Consider the following 20,725-nt stretch of genomic DNA (forward strand, 5'->3'; position numbering starts at 1 on the left):
CATTGGCTAGATCATGGCTCACTGCAGCCTTGACCTCTGGGGCTCCACTGATCCTCCCACCTCAGCCTCCTGAGTAGCTGGGATTTTAGGTTTGCGCCATCCCACCTGGCTGATTTTTGTTTGTTTGTTGTAGAGATGTGGGGTCTTGCTGCTCTTGAACTCCTGAGCTCAAAGCGATTCACCTGCCTTGGCCTCCCAAAGTGCTGGGATTATAGGTGTGAGTCCCGTGCCCAGCCAAGCTTGAGTTTCATTTGGGTTGTGCTTTCACCAAATGATTGCAGCAATGCAAGAGGGGGAACCGGATGTTGAGGATGCGCGATGGGGGTTACTAGACAGCTGGTTTGGAGCTGGGTCAGAGGCTGATGGCATTAATGGAGTGAAGACCCCGTTGGGGACAGAGCCAAAGAAAGGTGGCACCAGGCAGACAATGAGATGCCTGAGGGTCAAATTGTGAGGGCTCCTAGGAGCACTGGTTGGCCTGGTAGAAGCAGCAGGATCACCCAGAGGGTCAAGGAACCGAGAGGCTGTGTCGCCCACCTGGATGTTGAAATCATGGAGAACTGTGAGGAGTGGTGTGGGAGACAGGAAGCCCGGAGCTAAAACCTCCTGGGAGCCAATCGGGATGGATGGACAGGGTGGTGGAAGCAGCCCTTGGGAGCAGGGGGGACCCCCAAGGTACCAGAGGCATGGGAGAGAAAACAGCCCCCACTCCAGTGACAGCAGGAATTCTCAGCGGGGTGGCAGTCGTACCCTCCCATCTCTAGAGGACTTCAGGCAACATCTAGAGACATTTTTGGTTGTCACATTGCAGGGTGGTGGGGGACTACTGCAGCCGGTGGGTAGAGGCCAGAAACGTAAGCACCTGCTACTTTTCAGGGATCTTTTTCCTTCTGATGGGGAATGTCGGACAGTCCCCATACCCGAGAATAATGCAGCCCAGATGGCAGCAGTGCTGAGGGGGAGAAAGGAGGAGCAGAGCATGTCAGGAAGGAGGTGAAGTGGCGGGGGGTGGTGTTGCAGCTTCAATGGATGTCGTGAAGACTCAGTGATGCAATGAAGGAGGGGCTGGAGGAGACAGTGGGGATAGCCTCTTCCTCCTCCTCAGCCGGAGGACCGGATGGGAGACGGTCGATCGTTAAAGGATCTAGAAGGTAAGCTGCTACCAGGCAAGGCAGGGCCCGGGTCTGATCTGGGCCATCCTCAGTGCCTGGCCCACACTAAGCTTAGTGATTAAGGAGAAGCAGGAATAAACCACAGAAGGGAGTGGCGGCTGTGGGCACAAGGGGCATTTGCAGGCCGAAGGGAGCCCGAGCCCCCAGTGCTTTTCTCTGGCCTGAGAGACGGGGTCCTTCCGGGCCACGGGCTCCTCACCTGAGCTTGCTCTTGAGTGCGTTCACCTCGCGGCCCATGGCCTCGTTGCTCTCCGTGGCCTCATCCAGCTCCCGCTGCAGCTTCCTGCGGTTGGCGTTGATGCGCTGGGACTCCTCCTCTGCCTCCTCCAGCTGCCTCTTGAGCTGCTTGACCCTGGCATTGCCTTTCTCTGCCTGTCGCGGAGAGTTGGAGGGGTGGTTAGGGGAGGCCGACTGGGGGCTGGGGGCTCGGGGGAGGCTGGGTGGCGGGGGCTACCTGCTCCTTGTACTGCTCAGCCATCTTGCGCTCGTCCTCCACCTGCAGCAAGATTTCCTTCAGCTTCTTGTCTTTCTGCTTCAGCGACTTGGTGGCCGCCTGTTTCTCTCTGCAAACAGCAAGGAAAACAGGTGGTTTCAGCGGAGGGTGGCACCCCTTGCAGCTGGTGTGTCACCTGGAGGTGGCATCTTGAGTGCTTTCCTGAGCCCCATATCTGGACTCCTCTCAAGAATCAGTCAGATGGTGGAATAGTATTCAGCCATGAAAAGGAATAAAGTATCAATGCATGCCACAGCATGGATGAGCCTGGAATTCTTGCCAAGTGAAAGAAGACACATAGCAGACAACATAGTGTGTGATTCCGTTGATATCAAGTGTCCAGAATAGATAAATTCATAGAGACAGAAAGTAGATTATGGTTGCCAGGGACTGAAGGGAGTGGTTACAGGGCATGGGGTTTCTGTTTTTTTTGTGGGGAGGAGACAAGGTCTTGCTCTGTGACCCAGGTTGGAGTGCAGTGGTGCTCCAATGCCTGCTCTTCACCCTAGTTCATAGTTCACTGCAGCCTTGAACTCCTGGCTCAAGCAATCCTCCCACCTCATCCTCCCAAGTAGCTGGGACTACAGGCATACACCAGCATGCTCAGACTTTTAAAAGTTTTTCATAGAAACGGAGTCTCTGGCCAGGCATGGTGGCTCACGCCTGTAATCCCAGTACTCTGGGAGGCCGAGGCGGGCAGATCACCTGTGGTCAGGAGTTCGAGACCAGCCTGGCCAACATGGTGAAACCCCATCCCTACTAAAAAATACAATTACAAGCTGGGTACGGTGGTGTGCACCTGTAGTCCCAGCTACTTGGGAGGGTGAGGCAGGAGAATTGCTTGAAGCCAGGAGGCGGAGGTTGCAGTGAGCTGAGATCGCACCACTGCACACCAGCCTGGGAAACAGAGTGAGACTATGTCTCAAAAAATAAAAATAAAAAAGTCTTGCTATGCTGCCCAGACTGGTCTCGAACTCCTGGACTCAAGTGCTGCTCCCACCTACCTCAGCCTCCCAAAGTACCGGGATTATGGGCATGAACTACCACATATGGCCTGGGGTTTCTGTTTGAGCTGATGAAAATGTTCTCAAAATGACTGTGGTGATCGTTTTTACATGTTTGTGAATATGTGAATAGCCCTTGAATTATACACTTTAAATGGGTGCATTGCAGGGCGTGCGAATTACTGAAAAAGCTGCTAGAAGAGAATGGGTGAGAATCCTTAGAATCCAGTGGTAAGAAATGTGCTGTGATCATATGCCTCTTTCGACCCATAATTAAGAAGGCTTCCAGTGTGTGTACCGAATGGGCTGCCAGTTGGACTTTTGTTTTTTGGGGTTTTTTTTGTGTGTGTGTATGTGTGTGGAAGGGTCCCACTCTGTCACCCAGGCTGCAGTGCAGTGGCACAATCTCGGCTCACTGCAACCTCCACGTGTCACGTTGGAGTGATTCTCCTGCCTCAGTCTCCTGAGTAGCTGAGATTATAGGCATGTGCCACCACACCCGGCTAATTTTTGGTACAGACAGGGTTTCACCATGTTGGCCAGGCCGGTCTCAAACTCCTGACCTCAAGTGATCCACCTGCCTCAGCCTCCCAAATTGCTGGGATTACAGGCGTGAGCCACCACGTCCAGCCTGGTTGGATTTTTGATCTGTCAGCATGCTATCCCTGCAGAGGCTGGGAAAAGTCATATGTACTGCTGGGAAGGCAGGTTAATGTCAGGAGGACCATGGAGATGCTAAGAGCAGCTCACACTTTAGGTGCTTGCCCTAAGCCAGGCACCAGCAGGGCACTTTGCTGTGTTTACGTTCAGTTCTCACAACATACCTGCACTGTAGGCATCACAGAGCTTGCTTCTTACGAGCAAGAATTGATGCTGGAAGAGGCTGCCTGACTTCACTATGACTCCTGCTGTCCATCACCCCCCTGCAAACTGGGTTCGGAACTCCAGACCCGCATACCTGGCCTCCTGCTCGACCTGCTCCTCCAGCTGTGCAATCTTGGCCTCCAGCGCCGCAATGGTGGACTTGAACTTGGACTTGACGGCCCCCTCCATCTCGTGGAGCTTGCTCCGGAGCTCCTTGTTCTGCCGCTCGAGCTGCTGCCGGGCACTCTCATTCTTCTGGGCCGTGCTGCGCTCTGTGGCCAGCTCGTTGCTGAGCTGCTCGGCCTGGGGAGGAGAGTGAAGGCCATGAGGTGGACTCAGGGAAGCCCAAGACAGCGCACTGAGACCATGCCTCTTCCTGCCTTGTTTGGCCTCTGCACGAGTCCCTTGATCCCGGGCACCCTGTCCTCTCCTTCATCCTGTAAAACTCCACTCAAGAGCTTCTTCCAGGCCGGGCGTGGTGGCGCACGCCTGTAATCCCAGCACTTTTGGAAGCAGAGGCAGGCAGATCACTTGAGCTCAGGAGTTCGAGACCTGCCTGGCCAACATGGTGAAACCCCGTCTCTATTAAAAATACAAAAATTAGCTGGGCAGTGGTGGCACGTGCCTGTAGTCCCAGCTACTTGGGAGGTTGAAGCAGGAGAATCCCTTGAACTTGGGAGGCAGAGGTTGCAGTGAGCCAAGATTGCGCCACTGCACTCCAGCCTGGGCCACAGAGAGACCCTGTCTCCAAAAAAAAGAGGTGCTTCCACAAGTTTCATTGCCACCCAGGCTGAGCGAGTGACTTGTCCCTTGCTTTCTCTGTCCTGGAGTCGCCTGGAGAATGATGCCTGTTCACCCTACACCACAAGGGGCTGCAGGTTACTGGCTGGTCCCTAGTGCCCACCATGGAACTAGTGCTCAGTGACATCACCAAGGGCTCACTGGATAAGGTCAGAGCTTCAGCTAGGGGAAAACGCAACGAAAGAGCATCCCAAGGCCCGGACTCCAGGGATGGCCGTGAGGTACGGGGAGCCAGCCACGCCGTGGCTGGAAAATGAGACACTGCAGCGTGGAGAGGAGTATTCTGAAGACAGCAGCCTGGGCACTGGCGTAAGGGCCCTGGATCTCTACTCTCAGGCCCCACCACCCTCTTGTCCCTCAATCCAGGGCCTGCACACAGGAAGCCGCCACGCATGTGTTGACTGGTGCAGGATCCTGCTGCAGGAGAGACAGTAGGCAGCGTGACTGTGGTGTCCAGGCGGCCCTCACCTGCTGTGTGGCTTTGCGGACCCGGTCGCTCATGGCCTCCATGTTGCCCTGCTCCTCCTCCAGCTCCTCCTCCAGCTGGGCGATCCGGGCCTCCAGGCGGCGCTTCTCGTCCTGGAGTGCGTTCCTGGGGGAAGGGCGGCCATGGTGGGGGCCTCTACCCTCCCCCGCCTTAAAAGATGCCCCCTCCTTGGAGTCATGCCTCAGGGGGATTGCACTCATCATCTAATGGGTGAAACTGAGGCTTGGAGAGGATTAGAAGACTCATCTGTAGTTACACAGCCAGGAAGTGGACAGCCGGGACTCAGGCCGGGTCCGTGTCAGCAAAGCTGGGATTGGGATGGGGACCAGCACACTCCTCCCTGACTCTTCCTGGCCTCCCCTTCTCCCCCACACAGCTACTTATTGGGAATGAATGAAAGCAGCCACACCCCCAAACAGGCATGAAAGCGCTGACGGAAAACCTAACCACCATGGGTCTGTCCCCAATCTCAGAGGACGCTTCGTCAGCAGCAGCATTGAAATAGGGGTCCAGGGCCAGGCACGGTGGCTCACACCTGTAATCACAGCACTTTGGGAGGCCAAGGTAGGAGGATCACCTAAGGTCAGGAGTTCAAGACTAGCCTGGCCAACATGGTGAAACCCCACCTCTACTAAAAATATAAAAATTAGCCAGGCCTGGTGGTACACACCTGTAGTCTCAGCTACTTGGAAGGCTGAGGCAGGAGAATTGCTTGAACCTGGGAGGTGGAGGTTGCAGTGAGCCAAGATTGTGCCACTGCCCTCCAGCCTGGGTGACAGAATGAAACTCTGTCTCGAAAAAATTTAAAAAATAAAATGGGGGTCAGGGATGCGGCCTGTCCCCCCATCCTCTGCTTCAGAGCCCTCTTCCTCCATTCAGTTTCCTACCTTCCCGACAGGCTACTGGCCAGCTCCTCTGCCAGTTCCTCCTTCTCGAGGTCCGCTTGTTTGCGAGCCCTCTCAGCGGCGGCGAGGTCCTAGGTGGGAGGGAGGAAGCCTGTTATCTGCCAGGGAAAGGCCAAGCCCCACCAAGAGTCCACCCTGACTCCTCAGCCACCCTTGAAAGTACATGTTCTTCCTCTGAGCTCAGGGGAGGCCCCGTGAATACATAGAGGAGGGAAGCGTGTGTCTTTCTAGACAGGTGGACCCCAGAGGAGGACGAAATGAAATCTGGGAATGCACAGACTGGAGCTGCCAAGGGGTGCTACCGTGACACCCGCATCTGAGGCTCTCCTAGCAAGGCGAGGCTTTACCTCTTGTAGCTGCATGAGGTCTGCTTCCAAGCTCTTGGCTTTCTTCTCATTCTCTTTGGCTGTGGCAAAGATCTCATCTCTGGAGGCACGGGCGTCTTCCAGCTCTCTTTGAAAGTCCTTCATCTGAGCCTGCATGAGTCAACAGGAAGGACAAGCTCAGATGTCCTTACTCCCCCAAGTTCTGCTGCCCAATTCAGCTTTGCACACCCACCCCTTGGATTTTCTGCAGTTGACCACAAAGAAGTTCCCATTGCACGAGCATGGCTCTCAGTTCCAGGTGGCTGGTGGTGGGCTGGGAGCACCATTCTGGGTGGGCTCCACAGACCTGCCTGAGAAGCCGAGCCCCTGATGTGATCTGAGGGCAGTGGCCAAATACCTAATAATGCTGCCCTACCCAGGGCAGGAGACAGCCACCAAATCCTGAATGGTGCCAGAAAAACCCCAGCTGAACCCACACCAATGGCAGGTGCAGGCTTGCTTCCTGGAGCCTGCTCTGCTGACTTTGGTGGCCTGAGGGGAACTGTGCCCTCCCTCCACCCATGCCCCAAGCTCCTAGTGTCACCCACCTGCAGTTTGCGTAGCTGCTTGATGGCTTCCTCCCTCCCCTTGATGGCAGAGTCGGCCTGAAGCTCCAGGTCTTTCAGGTCCCCTTCCAGCTTCTTCTTCGCTGCAGCTGCCAGGGCACGTTGCTTTCGCTCGTCTTCCAGTTCCGTCTCATACTCGTGAAGCTGGGCGAGGAATAGAGATGTGTGCTGCCCCACTTGCCCCTGGGAGGTCCTTTAGCTCACCTAGGCAGCACATCACTGCACCCCTTCCCCAGCACAGCCCCCTTGTGAGGTGGGCATCTCATCCCCAGTTGCAGATGAGAAAACGGAATCACGCCGGGCGTGGGTGGCTCATGTCTGTAATCCCAGCACTTTGGGAGGCCAACAGGAGAATGGATCACTTGAGGCCAGGAGTTCAAGACCAGCCTGGCCAACATGGTGAAACCTTGTCTCCACTGGAAAAAAAAAAAAAAATTAGCTAGGTATGGTGGCATGCGCCTGTAATCCAAGCTACTCGGGAGGCTGAAGCAGGAGGTGGAGGTTGCAGTGAGCTGAGATTACGCCACTGCACTCCAGCCTGGGCGACAGAGCAAGACTCTGTTTCAAAAAAAAAAAAAAAAAAAGAAAGAAAACGAAGTTTCCACACCAACCATGAGAGTGGTGATAGGAATGAAAAAGGCCACCCGACCTCCCTCTGCTGGCCTCCCCGGCAGCACACACCTGTCTCTGCAGTTGCCTTCTCTTCTCCTCATTCTGCTCGTCCCGGGCTTGGAGATCCCTCTCGAACTGGCCCTTGAGCGCCTGCATGTTGACTTCCAGCCGCAGTTTGGCGTCCTCCGTGGCTTGCAGCTCGTCCTCCAGCTCTTCCAGTTGCGTCTTCATCTCCTCCATCTGGGTCTCCAGGGCCCGCTTGGACTTCTCCAGCTCATGGACCTGCCGGCAGAGCGGGCAGCCCCATTCTATGAGGCTCAACTTCATGAAGACGATTGAGAAACCCACCGTGAGCGGCACCTCAGGAGGTCAGGGAGGTGGCTTTGGCCTCCCACAGGATGCATGGCCGGGACTCAAGATGGCCCCTGAGAGCTCAGACCCCAGCCTTATCCTCGGACCCCCCAACTCAGACCCATCCTCGACTGCCATTCTCAGCCCCTCCCAACCCCTGCACCAGTCCAAAAACCTCCTTCCATTTCCGATGATAGTTCGCTATGAAAAAGGCCAGGAGCTAGCCTCACATGGACTGGTGAATGGCACAGAGGGTGGGCGGGCGAAACATGGACGAGAAAAACCACCCAGAGCCACTTACGTTCTTGCCCACGTCATCCTTGGAGCTGACCAGGTCTTCCATTTCGGCTTTGAGCATTTTGTTGGTCCGCTCGAGTTCCTCTTTGGCTTCCAAGGCCTCTTCAAGGGCCCGAGCCAGGGACAGGGCCTTGGTTTCCTTCTCCCTGGCTTCTGCCTCAGCTCTGTCCCTCTCATCCGCGTATTTGGAAGAGATGTTTTTCTCCTCGGCTAACAACTACAACACAAGACCCAGAGGTGACTTCTAGGCATATCCGGGGTCAGCGTCACTGAATTGTAAATACCGGGGGAAAGCCCTGTGTCCTGCTGAATGTATTGAGGTGCAGGTGTAAGCAGTGTAGGTTAGCTATGGGAGTAATTTATATAATCATCTGGCGTTCTGACTTCTACATCAACCTTATGCAGAGCCAGAAATCAGCTGACTTGTTTTTTTTGTTGGTTTGTGTGTTTGTTTGTTTTAGATGGAGTCTCACTTTGTCACCCAGGCTGGAGTGCAATGGTGCAGTCTTCATTCACTGCAACCTCCGCCTCGTGGGTTCAAGCGATTCTCCTGCCTCAGCCTCCAGAGTAGTTGGGATTACAGGTGCCCACCACCACACCTGGCTAATTTTTGTATTTTAAGTAGAGACGTGGTTTTGCCGTGTTGACCAGGCTGGTCTCAAACTCCTGACCTCAAGTGAGCCTCCTGCCTCGGCCTCCCAAAGCACGGAGATTACAGGTGTGAGCCACCACACCTGGCCAAATCCTTGTGCTTCAAAACCACTAGACCTGCCCACGTTGCTTAGAGCACACTGAGGTCAAAGTGACATTTAAAGCTGCCAGAAGCTAGTTATTAGTTTGTTTCATGGCCACAAGTAGCTATTAATATCTCACAAAAGTATCCTAAGAGCCTCAGTAGGGAAATGGTAAGCATGGGTGGCCCTGCACACATCTCTCTGCTTGGAGAAGCAACTCAGAGAACATTCCATGCTCACGTTAATCTCATCTTCAGAGAGAACAGAGCAGATTATACATTGTAACATCCAAAAGCCAAACTTCCAGTATTCAGCAAAGACAGGGACCTCTAAATGGCACAGTCAACACAAAAATCCCACACTATGTGTGCCACTGCACTACACTCTATGTGACAGGAAAATAAAAGCAACCTCAGGCCTTCAGCCAGATAACGAAGCATCGAAGATGAGCTGACAGCCCAGAGGAGAGGTAGCTGATGGGAAGAGGAGAAACTGGGATGTTATCTAGAATCCTGACACTAGGAGGCCAGTCAGGGAGGGGTAGGGAACCTGCAGGCATCTGGCATTTAGCCTCACTGTACAATCCTCATTTTATTTATTTTTGAGACAGGGTTTTCACTCTATCACTCAGGCTGGGGTGTAGTGGCGCAATCTTGGCTCACTGCAACCTCCACCCCACCCTGGGTTCAAGCGATTCTCCTGCCTCAGCTTCCAGAGTAGCAGGGATTACAGGCGTGCACCACCACGCCTGGCTAATTTTGCTATTTTTAGTAGAGACAAAGTTGCACCATGTTGGCCAGGCTGGTCTCAAACCCCTGACCTCAAGTGATCCACCTGCCTCAGCCTCCCAAAGTGTTAGGATTACAGGCGTGAGCCACCGTGCCTGGCCTCTCAAACTGATTTTTAGAATAACCCTGAGTCATTTGTAAACTAAATCATATTTACTAAATAATAATGTATCTTAAAAGTTGGTATTTAGGGGTTTGGGTCATACAGGGGTCTGCATTTATCGTACAATTAAGATTTGTGAATTTCATCACATGTAAGTTTTACCCCAACAGAAGCAAAATTGTGTTTAAAAATAAACTCTAATTAATATGCAATGTTGAGGTGTGGAAGGGGAAATGTACTGACATCTGTAATTTGCTCTGAAATGTACCCAAGAGATAAGGCATGATAGATAGAATTAGTCTTTATAAATAAATATGTGGGCCGGGCATAGTGGCTCATACCTATAATCCCAGCACTTTGGGAGGCCAAGGCAGGCAGATCATGTGAGGCCAGGAGTTGGAGACCAGCCTGGACAACATGGCAAAACCCCAACTCTACTAAAAATACAAAAATTAGCCAGACATAGTGGTGTGCTCCTATAATCCCGGCTACATGAAAGGCTGAAGCAGGAGAATCGCTTGAACCCAGAGATGGAGGTTGCAGTGAGCTGAGATCACACCACTGCACTCCAGCCTGGGTGACAGAGCTAGATCCTGTCTCAAAATAAGTATCTGATAAAGTTCATATAATACAGTGTCAATGACTGAATCCAGGTGGTGGCCTTAAAGGTGTTCACCGTACAATTCTGTCAACTTTGCTGTGTACTTGGAATTTTACAGAATGAAATCTTAGGGAAGAGTGGTATTAAAAGTAAAGAAACTGAATTACTTGGAATGCTACTCAATAGATATTCAATAAATATATTTAGTGAATAAATATGCACCTCATTCCTTCTTGAGGCTAGAAACTAAGGCATCACCATGTGTGCAGGTGACCCTCATGGTGCTGGTACCCAGAAAAGTCACAGTCATCAATGCTTCTGTGCCATCCTTGCTGTGACCTGGTAGCCTTAATGCTCCATGGTCGCCCAAGACAAGATAAGACAGCCTCCCATGGCTCCCCACAGAGTGGAGAGGGGATGCAGGCACAGGTGGGAGCCATGCGTCATACTCTGCAGAGCTGATTCCCCGACCCAGCGTCCATGGCCAGAGTGGAGGACACCCCACGCCCTCTACCTGATCAAATTTCCTCTGCTTCTTTTCCAGGTTGGACACAAGTTGCCGCTGGTTGTCCAAATCGACGACCAGGTCGTCCAGCTCCTGCTGAAGCCTGTTCTTGGTCTTTTCCAGTTTATCGTAAGCGGCCGCCTTCTCCTCGTACTGCTGGGTGAGGTTCTCGATCTCCTTCTGGAACCTCTTCTTCCCCTCTTCCAGAGCTTCCACGGTGCTGGCAAAGTCCTGCAGCTTCTTCTTCGAGTCGGAGAGCTACAAGGACAGCGTCCAGGGTAGGGTGAGAGGGGGACCATGAGTGACCCCTGTCCCTGGCCCCACAGACTCTGAGAAGCGAAGACCATGTCTCCTCGTTGGAGAAACCCAATAGCAGGGGAAGCTGGGGGGTCAAGCACCATCGCACCAACACTCCACCGCGATCTGCCTGCGGGGGATCTCAGCGCAGAGAAGTTGAGAGGACCCATGAAGGAAGCAAGGACACGGGGCAGGCACCTGGATGTTGAGAGTGGAGATGTGGCGCTCCAGGTTCTGCTTGGCCTCCATCTCCTCGTCCAGCTGGTCTTGCAGGCTGTTCCGCTCCTCCTCCAGCTGGCGCAGCTTCGTAGACACGTTGAGCTTCTGCCGGGTTTCTTCTTGAAGCAGCTCCTGCAAAAGGGATGCAAAGAGGTCCCAGGGACCTGCCCCGAGGAAGGCCACCCCCCAGGTCCCCTGGATGATGTGGCAGGACACTCACCTGGGTGTCCTGGAGCTGGGAACTGAGGGACGCCACGTCCTTGGCCAGCTTAATGGCCTTCCCCTCGGCCTCGTTAAGCATCCCTGTGACGCTCTCAACTTCATTCTAAGGGTGCCAAGAGACTGGTTAGTCAAAGCCTCTAGAAGGGGATCCTCGTTGAAAGGAGCCCTTTTTACTCAAAACACATGGGCTAGGACTTGGGGTGTTCACTGATTGAGAAAATACCCATGAGGTATGGGACTCTGATAAAAAAAAAAAAAAACCACAAAAAAACAAAACTCTGTGGCTTGAAGGGAACTCCATCACCTATGAGTTGGGACCCTGGCCCTAGACTCTGTGGTTCTAAGAACTTATTTGAGCCCCAATGGTATTGACTGGGACCTGATCCCACTAAACGGATCCTAGATCCCTGCCAAGGTTGGTAGAGACAAAGCAGCAGGTCTGAGAGTCCAGACGAGGTGCTCTGGCTGGTCCACTCTCTAAGGCTGGAGAAGGGAGACCAGGATGGTACTTGAACGTCCCAGGGATGCTGTCCCATCCCTTCCTTCCTCACTCCTATTCTTTGTCCCTTCACTGACCCTGATGGCCAAAGCCAGAGACGCAGGCCCTAAAGGTAAAAACGTCCTCTCTATTCTCTGGCTTTTACTCCCTAGTGTCTCTGCATAAGTCCCTTTGAGGGTGTTAGCCTACCCCTCCATCTCTTCCATTGACAAGGAGGATATGAATGATCTTGACACTGCTTATATGAGGGCGGCAAAAGCCCTGCTCTCAACTGCATGTGAGAAAAAAACATCTCACTTAATTCTTCCCTTGCCCCTTGGTCCCTGGCTGTGAACATGTTAAACATTTATGAAAACTTTGGCCACGTCCGCATGAGTGGAAAGGCAGGGTAAATGGCTATTCCAAGTGAAAGAAGACCAAAGACAAAAAGACCATGTCATTCATCAGCTTAAAACCCCTCAACAGCTTCACATTGCCCAGAGTAAGGATCAACATACGTGTAATAGGTTCTCAAAAGCCCTACATCATCTGGGTACAAGCTCCCCCTCCAACCCCACTCTGTACTATCTCCCCCTACCCCCAACCCCAGCTGGGCACTCCAGCTCTACTGGCTGTATGTCTCTCTCCTAATTTTTCTACTTACCACAGGGCCTTTGCACATGCTGTTCCCTCTGCCTGGTAGACTTATCCATGCTCCTTAGGGAAGCCTTTCGTGGCTCCTCCTCCCCCAGGTTAGGCCCCCTGGTTATTTACACTTAGGCATCATGTGCCTTCCCTTTGCTGCATCATTTGACATTCATTTGTGTGATTATTCATGTCTTTCTCTTCCCTTCCCTTCCCCTTACTCGGCTGGAGTCCTACTGGGGCAGCGACAGTGTCTCTTCTTCCTTGCTGTTGTATCTCAGGATTAAGCACAGTGCCTGGCATACAGCAGGTGCTCAATAAATACTTATCAAATTGGAAAAGGAAGGTTTTTTTTTCTTTTCTTTTTTTTTTTCCTGAGACAGAGTTTTGCCCTTTTAGCCCAGGCTGGAGTACAATGGTGCGGTCTCCGCACACTGCAACCTCTGCCTCCTGGGTTCAAGCTATTCTCCTGCCTCAGCCTCCCGAGTAAATGGGACTACAGATGCCCACGACCACGCCTGGCTAATTTTTGTATTTTTAGTAGAGACTTTTCACCATGTTGGCCAGACTGGTCTCAAACCCCTGACCTCAGATGATCCACCCACCTCTGTCTCCCAAAGTGCTGGGATTACAGGCATGAGCCACCGCGCCTGGCCAGAAGGTTTTTTAAATATTTAATTGAACAGGGAGATCATCGCCTCCCCTCCAGGAACGCAACTAGAGGAAAGGACTTGCCTTGCAGCAAGAGAGACCTCAGCGAGCCGGGAAGAGGCTCCTCCCCACAGAACTGCGCACCACCCAGCACTGCCCACCACACCACCGCGCCACCGCCTCACCTGCAGCTTGTGGACTTTGTCATTGAGCTCCGCCCGGGCCCGCTCCCCATCGCTGCACTTGGACTGCAGCTCCTGCACCTGAGCCTCCAGCTTCTTCTTCTTATGTTCCACCTCCTGCTTGGCCTGGCCCAGGACCCGCAGCTCCCCGGCCAGGTCTGCGTTCTCTTTCTCCAGCGTCTGCTTATTCTTGTCTAGGTTCGCCTTGGCCTGGCGAAGGAAGCAGAGGGGAGGGATAACAGGGAGGCTGTGGCCGGGAGAACGTTTCAGGCCCTGCCCTTTCCTCCCTCAGAGAGGTCCAGGAAGGCACACGACAGGGGGCACACAATCACCAGTAAGAGATTTGGGGGTTTTTTTTGGTTATTTTTTTTTTTTTGAGATGGAGTCTTAACTCCGTTACCCAGGCTGGAGTGCCGTGGCACAATCTTGGCTCACTGCAACCTCCGCCTCTCAGGTTCAAACTATTCTTCTGCCTCAGCTGCCCAAGTAGCTGGGATTACAGGCGCCCGCCACCATGCCCGACTAATTTTTGTATTTTTAGTAGAGACGAGGTTTCACCATGTTAGCCAGGCTGCTCTCGAACTCCTGACCTCAAGTGATCCACCCATCTTGGCCTCCCTAAGTGCTGGGATTACAGGCGTGAGCTGCCACACCCAGCTGATATTTTGGATTCTATTTTCCTAAAGCTCATGGGTTGCAATCTGGAATCCCACGAGCAGTATCCAACCTGCTGACATGTCCCCTTTGACCCTCTCACTACTTTTAAGAAAATGAGTTGCCAACATTTTAATAAATGTCACATAAAAATCTGGATTCCCAGCTTCTTTTTCAAAAAACTTTAATGTTTGAAGGCCTGCCATGGCAGCTCATACTTGTCATCCCCAGCACTTTGGGAAGCAGGCAGGAGGATCGCTTAAGGCCAGGAGTACAGGACCAGCCTGGGCAATGTAGTGAGACCCCCATCTCTACTAAAATAAAACATGAGCTGGGTGTGGGGGGCACACACCAGCAATCCCAGCTACTCAGGAGGCTGATGGCAGGCTTGCTTGAGCCCAGGAATTGGAGGCTGCAGTGAGCTATGATCACACCACTGCACTCCAGCCTGGGCAACAAAGTGAGACCCTGTTTCAGAAATAAGTAGCTTTGGGAGGCCAAGGCAGGTGGATCACTTGAGGTCAGGAGTTTGAGACCAGCCTGGCCAACATGGCGAAACTGCATCTCTACTAAAAATGGAAAAATTAGCCGGGCATGGTGGCGCACGCCTGTAGTCCCAGCTACTGGGGTGGCTAAGGCACAAGTATTGCTTGAACCTGGGAGGTGGAGGTTGCAGTGAACCAAGATCATGCCACTGCATTCCAGCCTGGGTAACAGAGTGAGACTCCATCTCAATCAATCAATCAATAACTAACATTCTATATGGTGACTGTGGTGGTGGTAGTTACACAATACACATTTGTTAAAATTAATGGAGCAGTAAAATGGATAAATTTTACTACATATGCCTCAGTAATCCTAAACTTAAAAACAAAAACAAAAAACCAACAACAACGAAAGATCTGGAAACAGAGGGTCTTGCTTTCCTTCAAGGCAACAATCTGCCACATCTAAGTAGCGGCTGGCTCTGCAGGTGGGGCAGTCACATTTCAGCGCCCCCGTCCTTCACAGGTGTCGTGTGATTGATTGACACTGCTACTTCTGTCCTAGTTAAGGGAAACTTATTTTATGGAACCAGCTCCTGTAGGCATGTGAGTTGCCCTACAGGAAAAAAAAAAGTGTGTTGGGGCCAGGCGCGGTGGCTCAGGCCTATAATCCCAGCACTTTGGGAGGCCTATGCAGGCAGGTCACTTGAGGTCAGGAGTTTGAGACCAGCCTGGCCAACATGGTGAAACCCCGTCTCTACTAAAAATATAAAAATTAGCCGGGCATGGTGACAGTCACCTGTAATCCCAGCTGCTGAGGAGGCTGAAGCAGGAGAATTGCCTGAACCCAGGAGGCGGGGGTTGCAGTGAGCCGAGATCCCGCCAGTGCACTCCAGCCTGGGCGACAGAGTGAGACTTTGTCTCAAAAAAAAAAGTGTGTTGGGCAAAAGTAGGACGCGGTGAGGGGCTTCTTTCCAGGTTGTAGAGAAGGGGAAAGAGAAGCGCAAGTATCCCGAGAGGACAAGACCCACCACTCAGTCTTCCCATAGTCCCTGGGAGGTGCTGGACATTGACCGGTCAGCCCTGGATGCCCGTCCTCCCTCCAAGACATGACTAAGAGCTGCCAGACCTCAGATGGGGACAGGGAGTCTCTTGGTGGTAACAAAGCAGTGAAGCGGGGACCCTAGGGGACATGGGCTCCCAGAAACCTTAGCCCAGCCTAAGACCCCAGAACTGGGGCCAAACCGCACGAGGGCCTGGGGAGCCCAGGTAGGAGCTGATGTTAAACGTTTCCCCCACAAGCACTTGGAACCAGGTCTCTACATCAGAATTCAAGTTGTTAGAGGCAAAGGCCTCTGTTTCCCCGCACCTGAGATGGGCAGAGGTTTGCACCTCTACCTGCTTTGTGTGGGTCAGTAATGGACATGCCGTCTGCTGGTGGTCTTAATAACTGCGTCTTCCCAAAGAGGCCTGGCTGGGAATGGGCTTGGCTTCTAGCTCCTGTTCACGTCTAATGAACCCCAAGCATGGGGAGGGTCAGTGATTCTGTCTGGGGCCTCACTCTTCCAACCATAATTTTTTTTTTTTTTTTTTTTGGAAACGGAGTCTCACTCTGTTGCCCAGGCTGGGGTGCAGTGGCACAATCTTGGCTCACTGCAACCTTTACCTCCTGGGTTCAAGTGATTTTCATGTCTCAGCCTCCCAAGTAGCTGGGATTACAGGCGACCACCACCACGTCCAGCTAATTTTTGTATTTTTAGTAGAGACGGGGTTTTGCCATGTTGGCCAGACTGGTCTCAAACTCCTGACCTCAGGTGATCTGCCTGCCTCGGGCTCCCAAAGTGCTGGGATTACAGGCGTGAGCCACTGCACCCAGCCTAATTTTATGTATTTTTAGTAGAGATGGGGTTTCACTATGTTGGTCAGGCTAGTCTTGAACTCCTGACTTGGTGATCCGCCCATCTCGGCCTCCCAAAGTGCTGGGATTACAAGCATGAGCCACCTCGCCCGGCCTTTGGGGGCAGTTTCTAATGGTTTAGCACCATCCCTTTGATGCTGCCCTCATGAGATCTGGTTGTTTAAAAGTGTCTGGCAGCTCCCCATTCTCTCTCTTCTGCCTGCTCTGGTCATGTAAAACATGCCTGCTTCCCCGTTGCCTTCCACCATGATGGTAAGTTTCCTGAGGCCTCCCCAGAAGCAGAAGCTGGTATGCTTTCTGTACAGCCTGCAGAACCGTGAGCCAATTAAACCTCTCTTCTTTAGAAATTACCCAATCTCAGGGTGGGTGCAGTGGCTCACACCTGTCATCTCAGCACTTTGGAAGGCCAAGGCAGGTGGATCACCTGAGGTCAGGAGTTCAAGATCAGCCTGGCCAACATGGCAAAACCCCATCTCTACTAAAAAAAAAAAAAAAAATTAGCCGGGCATGGTGGTGTGTGCCTGTAGTCCCAGCTACTTGGGAGGCTGAGGCAGGAGAATCATTTGAACCCAGGAGGTGGAGTTTGCAGTGAGTCAAGATCACGCCACTGAACTCCAGCCTGAGTGACAGAGTAAGACTCCACTGCTCAAAAAATAAACAAACAATCCAATCTTGGGTATTTCTGTAGAGCAGTGCAACAACGGACCAATACACTAGTGATAGAACCAAATGCAAATTCCCCAAAATTTTTAGGCAATGCTGCACCCACTTAATCTAGCAGAGCCAAAAGCTTCCACTGAAGGGGATGTGGAGGAGCTGCAACGCTGAGGGTAATGTAACTCAGGCTTTCAGGAAAACAATCTGGCCGAAGGTCGCAAGCTAAAAAACTTACCCTGGGGAATGAAGCACAGGCACTACCCCAAAGGAGAGAAGAGCACCCAAGATTCAGCATTCGGTACTGCTATTTACCAGCTCCCACTCCCATACACCGCAAAGAGTTCCAACAACGGGAGAGTGATTTGACCTAGTCATTCTCAAATTATGCCGGAGAGAGCTGTTCTGCCATTGAAATAAAATAATGACAAGTTTCCTCCAGTCTTTTTTTTTTACAAAAGAAAAATCGCTATGTTGCCCAGGCTGATCTGAAAGTCCTGGGCTCAAGCAATCCTCCCTCCTTGGCCTCCCAAAGTGTTAGGATTACGGGAGGCATGAGCCGCCATGCCTGGCCTTCCTCCAGTCTGCAGAGAAATTAAAGTGGATAGAATGATCCCAGTTTTAAGTTTCATTTAAATCTCCCTGAAAGTGTTGTTACACCTTTGCTTATCCCTGAAGGGCAGTATATTGATAGGCCCCACCCATCCTATAGGCCTTCAGTCCTGTAGAGGCCAGAAAGTGGGGTCTAGGACCAGACTGTTTGGGTGCAAATCATGGCTCTGTCACTTACCAGCAGTGTGACCTTGGGTAAGTCTCTTCACCTCTAGGCACCTTGGACCTCAGTTTCTTTGCTTGTAAAATGAGTTTAACAGTACACGTCTCACAGGGTGGTTGTGAAGATTAATTGACATACTGTATGAGAAGCATTTCTATTCATTCATTTTTTTTTTTCTTTTTTTGAGATGGCGGCTCACTCTGTCACCCAGACTGGAGTGCAGTGGCACGATCTGAGCTCACTGCAACCTCTTCCTCCTGGGTCCAAGTGATTGTCCTGCCTCAGCCTCCCGAGTAGCTAAGATTACAGGCACATGCCACCACACCCAGCTAATTCTCTATATTTTTGGTAGAGATGGGGTTTCACCATGCTGACCAGGCTGGTCTCGAACTCCTGAGCTCAAGTGATCTGCCCGCCTTGCCTCCCAAATTGCTGGGATTACAGACATGGTGAGCCACCGTGCCCAGCCTATTTTTATTGTTTGATTAAGGTCTCACTGTGTCGTCCAGGCTAGAGTGCAGTGGCACGACAGGGCTCACTGCAGCCTCAACCTCCTAGGCTCAAACGATCCTCCCACCTCAGCCTCCCAAATAGCTGGGACCACAGGAATGCACTACCAGGCCTGGCCAATATTTTATTTATTTTTATGTTTTGAGATGGAATCCTGCTCTGTTGCTCAGGCTGGAGTGCAATGGCATGATCTCTGCTCACTGCAACCTCTGCCTCCTGGGTTCAAGTGATTCTCCTGCCTCAGCCTCCCAAGTAGCTGGGATTACAGGCATGCACCACCGCGCCCGGCTAATTTTTTGTATTTGTAGTAGAGATAGGGTTTCGCCACGTTGGCCAGGCTGGTCTCGAACTCCTGACCTCAGGTGATCCACCCGGTTTGGCCTCCCACAGTGCTGGGATTACAGGCTTGAGCCACCACGCCTGGCCTACTTTTTTAAAATTTTAGTAGAAACAAGGTCTCACTATGTTGCCCAGGCTGGTCTCCAACTCCTGAGCTCAAGCGATCCTCCCTCCTCAGCCTCCCCAAGTACTGGGATTACAGGTGTGAGCCACCTCACCCAGCCTGTATGGGAAGCATTTTGTAAATAAATATAAGCTGCTATCATCATCATTAGAATCTTATGTAACTTGTTTTTTGTCTTTATGCAGACCCTGACCTGTAGTAATTTGAGGCTGCTGATGTCACTCTTATGTGTCATCACCAAAAAGCATCACCACTTACCCTCTTGAACTGCTCAAGCTGCTCTGTGAGCTCCTCCACCGCCTGTGCGTGTTTCTGCCTCATCTCCTGGACCTGAGCCTCATGGGACCGCGTCTCTTCATCCAGGGCCTTCTTCAGCACCGTCACCTCCTGCTCCCTCTTGGCCCTTGGTGGGAGGAACACAGTGAATGGCAGTTGGGTGGAGACAGAGGGTCATCTCAGTGCCGTGCAAAAGAATGAGAGCTCTTCCAGGACCCAGAGCTGCAATCCTCATCACCACCCCTCTCTAGCTGTGTGACCTTGGGTCATTCACCTAACATCTCTGGACCTAAAATTTCCTCAGCTGCAAAATGTGGAGCATATCACCTGCCTAGGACATCTGTAATGACTGGCAAACAAATACACAAAGTAATAGAATTGAAAGGATGTCTGTGAACTGCAAAATTTTGCTTAAATATTAATGTTGGCTCTTATTTAATGAGCAGTTACTATACGCCAGGCCCTGAGCTAAGTTTTTTATATACATCATCTAATCCTCAGAGCGACCCAAAGAGGCAGGTGTGTTATTATTTCCATTTTACAAATGAGGAAACTAAGGCTAAGAGAGGGTAAGCAGTTTTACCCATGGTGTCACAACCATTGTGTGATGGAGCCAGAATTAGAAGCTAAACCTTGACCTTGAGTCCATGGTTTTGTTTGTTTGTTTTTGAGATGGAGTTTCACTCCTGTTGCCCAGGCTGGAGTGCAACAGCGCAATCTTGGCTCCCTGCAACCTCCACCTCCCGGGTTCAAGCGATTCTCCTGCCTCGGCCTCCTAAGTAGCTGGGATTACAGGTGCCCACCACCACGCCCGGCTAATTTTATATTTTTAGTAGAGACGGGTTTCACCATGTTGGTCAGGCTGGTTTCAAACTCCTGACCTCAGGTGATCCACCCGCCTCAGCCTCCCAAAGTGCTGGGATTACAGGCATGAGCCACCATACCTGGCCCATGCACTGGGCTCTTCTGTATCAAAGGCCAGGCGGCAAGGGAGCAGAACGCTGTGCTCTATGTGCATGTGACACTGCACAAAACCCAAAGTGGGGGAAGTAAACCCCAGGGTATATGGTGTTGGCACAGCTAGCATAGCTATATGCTGTGATATATGCTATGCCAACACCACAGATTGCATCAAAATACATTTATGTGTTTACTGAATGAATCAATGACCTAGTTTCACTAGAGTCAGGATTCGTGATCTGGCAGGCAGTTTGTTATTGTTTGTTCATTTGAAGTGAATCTTCAATTGAAAACCAATCTGATCAATTTTATTTTTAAAATTTAACACAAAAGTGATACACACACATACTTGGGAATTGGAGCTTGGGGACTGACTGATACACACACAAACAGACAGGAAGGAATTTCTCAAGAATGTTAACTGGTGTGACTAAGGGTGATTTTTTTGTTTTTTGTTTTTTTTTGAGATGGAGTCTCACTCACTCTGTCACCCAGGCTGGAGTGCGATGGTGCGATCTCAGCTCACTGCAACCTCTGCCTCCCAGATTCAAGTGACTCTACTGCCTCAGCCTCCTGAGTAGCTGGGATTTACAGGCATGCGCCACCACGCCCAGGTAATTTTTGGATTTATAGTAGAGACAGGGTTTCACCATGTTGGCCAGGCTGGTCTTGAACTCCTGACCTCAAG

General features: G+C 51.7%; 2 protein-coding genes across 8 annotated transcripts in view; one reads left to right on the plus strand and one right to left on the minus strand.

The window, feature by feature from the left end:
- Positions 1-1,372, plus strand: part of NDE1 (nudE neurodevelopment protein 1) — a 71,816-nt gene extending 70,444 nt beyond the window's left edge. For 2 of the 3 annotated variants that reach the window (XM_054668930.2, XM_054668932.2), the window contains exon 9: positions 134-210. In XM_054668930.2, coding sequence (XP_054524905.1) covers positions 134-158 — 25 coding nt within the window. In that variant the 3' untranslated portion in view covers positions 159-210. Of the gene's footprint in view, positions 1-133 lie in introns of all 3 variants that reach the window. The other variant, XM_063796759.1, reaches the window with a different exon arrangement.
- Positions 1-20,725, minus strand: part of MYH11 (myosin heavy chain 11) — a 156,729-nt gene that overhangs the window by 10,456 nt on the left and 125,548 nt on the right. For all 5 annotated transcript variants that reach the window (XR_010152284.1, XM_055078622.2, XM_055078625.2 and 2 more), the window contains 14 exons: positions 19,060-19,204; positions 13,346-13,552; positions 11,385-11,489; positions 11,144-11,296; positions 10,658-10,906; positions 7,922-8,134; positions 7,339-7,551; positions 6,640-6,801; positions 6,074-6,202; positions 5,709-5,797; positions 4,803-4,926; positions 3,628-3,836; positions 1,627-1,735; positions 1,372-1,544 (listed from right to left, as the gene is read on the minus strand). Coding sequence is in view for 4 of the 5 variants with exons in the window: in XM_055078622.2 (XP_054934597.1) it covers positions 1,372-1,544; positions 1,627-1,735; positions 3,628-3,836; positions 4,803-4,926; positions 5,709-5,797; positions 6,074-6,202; positions 6,640-6,801; positions 7,339-7,551; positions 7,922-8,134; positions 10,658-10,906; positions 11,144-11,296; positions 11,385-11,489; positions 13,346-13,552; positions 19,060-19,204 (2,280 nt within the window). In the remaining variant the exon portion in view is untranslated. The remainder of the gene's footprint in view (positions 1-1,371; positions 1,545-1,626; positions 1,736-3,627; positions 3,837-4,802; positions 4,927-5,708; positions 5,798-6,073; positions 6,203-6,639; positions 6,802-7,338; positions 7,552-7,921; positions 8,135-10,657; positions 10,907-11,143; positions 11,297-11,384; positions 11,490-13,345; positions 13,553-19,059; positions 19,205-20,725) is intronic.

The sequence above is a fragment of the Pan troglodytes genome, chromosome 18 (genome assembly GCF_028858775.2).
Source record: "Pan troglodytes isolate AG18354 chromosome 18, NHGRI_mPanTro3-v2.0_pri, whole genome shotgun sequence".
Taxonomy (NCBI): domain Eukaryota; kingdom Metazoa; phylum Chordata; class Mammalia; order Primates; family Hominidae; genus Pan; species Pan troglodytes.